The following is a 5000-nucleotide window of genomic DNA, read 5'->3' on the forward strand; positions in this document are numbered from 1 at the left end:
TCAGGCACAGACCGGGAGACAGACAACCAGGGTGGGGTGACTGACGTTGACTTGTGTACCGAATTCTGTCCTTACTCCACACATGTTTCCTGTTTTAAGACGAAGTTTGATTTAAGAGGTAGTTCTCCACACTGTTGACTAGGTAGTGACTCTCCACGCTGTAGACTAGGTAGTGACTCTCCACACTGTAGACGAGGTAGTGACTCTCCACACTGTAGACTAGGTAGTGACTCTCCACACTGTAGACTAGGTAGTGACTCTCCACACTGTAGACTAGGTAGTGACTCTCCACACTGTAGACTAGGTAGTGACTCTCCACACTGTAGACTAGGTAGTGACTCTCCACACTGTAGACTAGGTAGTGACTCTCCACACTGTAGACTAGGTAGTGACTCTCCACACTGTAGACTAGGTAGTGACTCTCCACACTGTAGACTGTTGACTAGGTAGTGACTCTCCACACTGTAGACTAGGTAGTGACTCTCCACACTGTTGACTAGGTAGTGACTCTCCACACTGTAGAGGTAGTGTAGTGACTCTCCACACTGTAGACTAGGTAGTGACTCTCCACACTGTTGACTAGGTAGTGACTCTCCACACTGTAGACTAGGTAGTGACTCTCCACACTGTTGACTAGGTAGTGACTCTCCACACTGTAGACTAGGTAGTGACTCTCCACACTGTTGACTAGGTAGTGACTCTCCACACTGTTGACTAGGTACTCTCCACACTGTTGACTAGGTAGTGACTCTCCACACTGTGACTAGGTAGTGACTCTCCACACTGTAGACTAGGTAGTGACTCTCCACACTGTAGTGACTCCACACTGTAGACTAGGTAGTGACTCTCCACACTGTTGACTAGGTAGTGACTCTCCACACACACTGTTGACTAGGTAGTGACTCTCCACACTGTTGACTAGGTAGTGACTCTCCACACTAGACTAGGTAGTGGACTAGGTAGTGACTCTCCACACTGTAGACTAGGTAGTGACTCTCCACAGCTCCCAGAGTGCTTTGTAACAGCTGGGATGTTTGCATTGTGTTCTCTGCACGCTATCAATGGTGTCAGATTAACTCTACAGTGTGAGTAAATTCGTCCTCTATTCACGGACACAAAGGACGGTTTTCTGAAGAACCAAGAAATAAAGAGAACAAAGAAGGTGTTAAATCAAGATATTTGACTCCACCAGTTCAGGGTGTGAGAGACATCGAGACACATCATGTCAGTCAGTTTTGACTACACCTGGGTACACGGTAATCCTCATTGTCACGGTTGTCGTGGGAACGGGACCAAGACGCAGCGGAGGTTGAGTTCCACATGATTATTTCAAAATCAAATTTCAAGTCAAATTTATTTAATAAGCCCGTCGTACATCAGCTGATATCTCAAAGTGCTGTACAGAAACCCAGCCTAAAACCCTAAACAGCAAGCAATGCAGGTGTAGAAGCACGGTGGCTAGGAAAAACTCCCTAGAAAGGCCAAAACCTAGGAAGAAACCGAGAGAGGAACCAGGCTATCTGGGGTGGCCAGTCCTCTCCTGGCTGTGCCGGGTGGAGATTATAACAGAACATGGCCAAGATGTTCAAATGTTCATAAATGACCGGCATGGTTGAATAATAACAAGGCAGAACAGTTGAAACTGGAGCAGCAGCACAGTCAGGTGGACTGGGGACAGCAAGGAGTCATCATGTCAGGTAGTCCTGGGGCTCTATGTAGGGGAACAGGGAGGTTGAGTTCCACATGATTATTTCAAAAGTGAAACTTAAAGAAAAAAAACCAAACAAACAATAAATCAATGAACGAACAACGAACCGTGACTAAGTGGTACACAGGCACAAACACGAAATAATATCCCACAACACACAGGATGGGAAAAATATCTACTTAAATACAACGATTACCAGCTGCCTCTAATTGGGAATCATACACAAAACACCAACATAGAAAATATAAACTAGAGATTAACAGCTGCCTCTAATTGGGAATCATACACAAAACACCAAACATAGAAAATATAAACTAGAACACCAACATAGAAATTATTAAGATAGAATACCCCCTAGTCACGCCCTGACCTACTACACCATCGAGAAACAAGGGCACTCTGTGGTCAGGGTGTGACACTGATGCACAATGCAAAAACAAAACAAAAAAATACTGTAATATTATAATATAATATTTATTACAATTATTACAATTGATCGTTGTTTTCTTATCTACATTCGTCCAATAATATGAATAGATTAGTTAGGATTAAAGTGGCAAATCGGCAGTAGAGACGAAAGCAAACTCTTCCCCAGTTTCAGTAAAACGCTGAGGAACAGGATTGACGAAATCTAACCAAAATGATGTTTTTAGGCTATGTGTTTAAAGTGGTATATTATTTTATATATAATCAATTTGCTTCATGTTAATCTGTGTGCCATAGATTTCTAGTAGTAAACGTTGAGGTTATTATTATTATTATTATTATTATTATTATCAGGTTATGAAAGTGAGGAAAATGGCCGATTCTAATCCATATTTTAGCTGCTGACGGTAGATGTAAATAGTTAACAAGGTAAAGTCACGCGGGTTCTTTAAGTCTCATGTTCTCTCTTTGTTTCTGTCTTCTTGTAGACATGGGGGACAGAGCCAGTGCAGGGACGTGGGGACATAGAGGTGCCCCTTCAAAGGTGAGTTCCAAAGACACACAGTATAATGTGTAATACCTGTAGAGATATGTCAAAGCAGGAAATCTAGACACGTTACTCTATAACCTGATATATATAACCTGATATATATAACCTGATATATATATATATAACCTGATATATATATAACCTGATATATATATATATATAACCTGATATATATATATATATAACCTGATATATATATATATAACCTGATATATATAACCTGATATATATATATATAACCTGATATATATAACCTGATATATATATATATAACCTGATATATATAACCTGATATATATAATATATATATAACCTGATATATATAACCTGAAATATATATAACCTGATATATATAACCTGATATATATATAACCTGATATATATAACCTGATATATATAACCTGTAATATATATATAACTGATATATATGATATATATATATATAACATGTAGACATGGGGGACAGAGCCAGTGCAGGGACGTGGGGACATAGAGGTGCCCCTTCAAAGGTGAGTTCCAAAGACACACTGTAATACCTGTAGAGATATGTCAAAGCCTGTTACTCTATAACCTGAAATATATATAACCTGATATATATAACCTGATATATATATATATATATATATAACCTGATATATATATATAACCTGATATATATAACTGATATATATAACCTGATATATATATAACCTGATATATATAATATATAACCTGATATATATATATAACCTGATATATATAACCTGATATATATATATATATATAACCTGATATATATAACCTGAGTATATATAACCTGATATATACCTGTAATATATATATAACCTGATATATATATATAACCTAATATATATATAATATATATATAACCTGATATATATATATAACCCTGATATATATATAACCTGATATATATATATATAACCTGACATATATATAACCTGACCCAGTATAATATATAACCAGTATATATATATAACCTGATATATATATAACCTGATATATATATATAACCTGTATAACCTATATAACCCATATATATACTGTTATATATACTGTCCTAACCTGATATATATATATATATATATATATACTGTATACCTGATACTGTTATATATAACTGATATATATATAACCTGATATATATAACCTGATATATATATATATAACCTGTAATATGTATGTACACATACTGTAATATAGCGTCTGCTAAATATATACTATAACTGTCCTGACCCAGTACTGTAACTGTCCTGACCCAGTACTGTAACTGTCCTGACCCAGTACTGTTACTGTCCTGACCCAGTACTGTTACTGTCCTGACCCAGTACTGTTACTGTCCTGACCCAGTACTGTTACTGTCCTGACCCAGTACTGTAACTGACCCAGTACTGTACTGTCCTGACCCAGTACTGTTACTGTCCTGACCCAGTACTGTTACTGTCCTGACCCAGTACTGTAACTGTTACCTGACCCAGTCCTAGTTCTGTAACTGTCCTGACCCAGTACTGTTACTGTCCTGACCCAGTTCTGTTACTGTCCTGACCCAGTACTGTTACTGTCCTGACCCAGTACTGTTACTGTCCTGACCCAGTACTGTTACTGTCCTGACCCAGTACTGTAACTGTCCTGACCCAGTACTGTTACTGTCCTGACCCAGTTCTGTTACTGTCCTGACCCAGTACTGTTACTGTCCTGACCCAGTACTGTAACTGTCCTGACCCAGTACTGTTACTGTCCTGACCCAGTTCTGTTACTGTCCTGACCCAGTACTGTTACTGTCCTGACCCAGTACTGTAACTGTCCTGACCCAGTACTGTTACTGTCCTGACCCAGTACTGTAACTGTCCTGACCCAGTACTGTTACTGTCCTGACCCAGTACTGTTACTGTCCTGACCCAGTACTGTTACTGTCCTGACCCAGTTCTGTTACTGTCCTGACCCAGTACTGTTACTGTCCTGACCCAGTACTGTTACTGTCCTGACCCAGTACTGTTACTGTCCTGACCCAGTACTGTTACTGTCCTGACCCAGTACTGTTACTGTCCTGACCCAGTACTGTTACTGTCCTGACCCAGTACTGTTACTGTCCTGACCCAGTACTGTTACTGTCCTGACCCAGTACTGTTACTGTCCTGACCCAGTACTGTTACTGTCCTGACCCAGTACTGTTACTGTCCTGACCCAGTACTGTTACTGTCCTGACCCAGTACTGTTACTGTCCTGACCCAGTACTGTTACTGTCCTGACCAGTACACTGTACTGTTACTGTACCTGACCCAGTTCTGTTACTGTACTGTTACTGACCCAGTTCTG

General features: G+C 39.5%; 1 protein-coding gene across 2 annotated transcripts in view; it reads left to right on the forward strand.

Annotated features, from left to right (window-relative positions):
- The window catches only part of LOC118381633 (transcription factor 4-like), a 539774-nt gene that overhangs the window by 97610 nt on the left and 437164 nt on the right, over positions 1-5000 (forward strand). For both annotated transcript variants that reach the window (XM_052458604.1, XM_052458603.1), the window contains one exon: positions 2623-2678. In XM_052458604.1, the coding sequence (XP_052314564.1) occupies positions 2623-2678 (56 nt within the window). The remainder of the gene's footprint in view (positions 1-2622; positions 2679-5000) is intronic.

The sequence above is a fragment of the Oncorhynchus keta genome, chromosome 12 (genome assembly GCF_023373465.1).
Source record: "Oncorhynchus keta strain PuntledgeMale-10-30-2019 chromosome 12, Oket_V2, whole genome shotgun sequence".
Taxonomy (NCBI): Eukaryota; Metazoa; Chordata; class Actinopteri; order Salmoniformes; family Salmonidae; genus Oncorhynchus; species Oncorhynchus keta.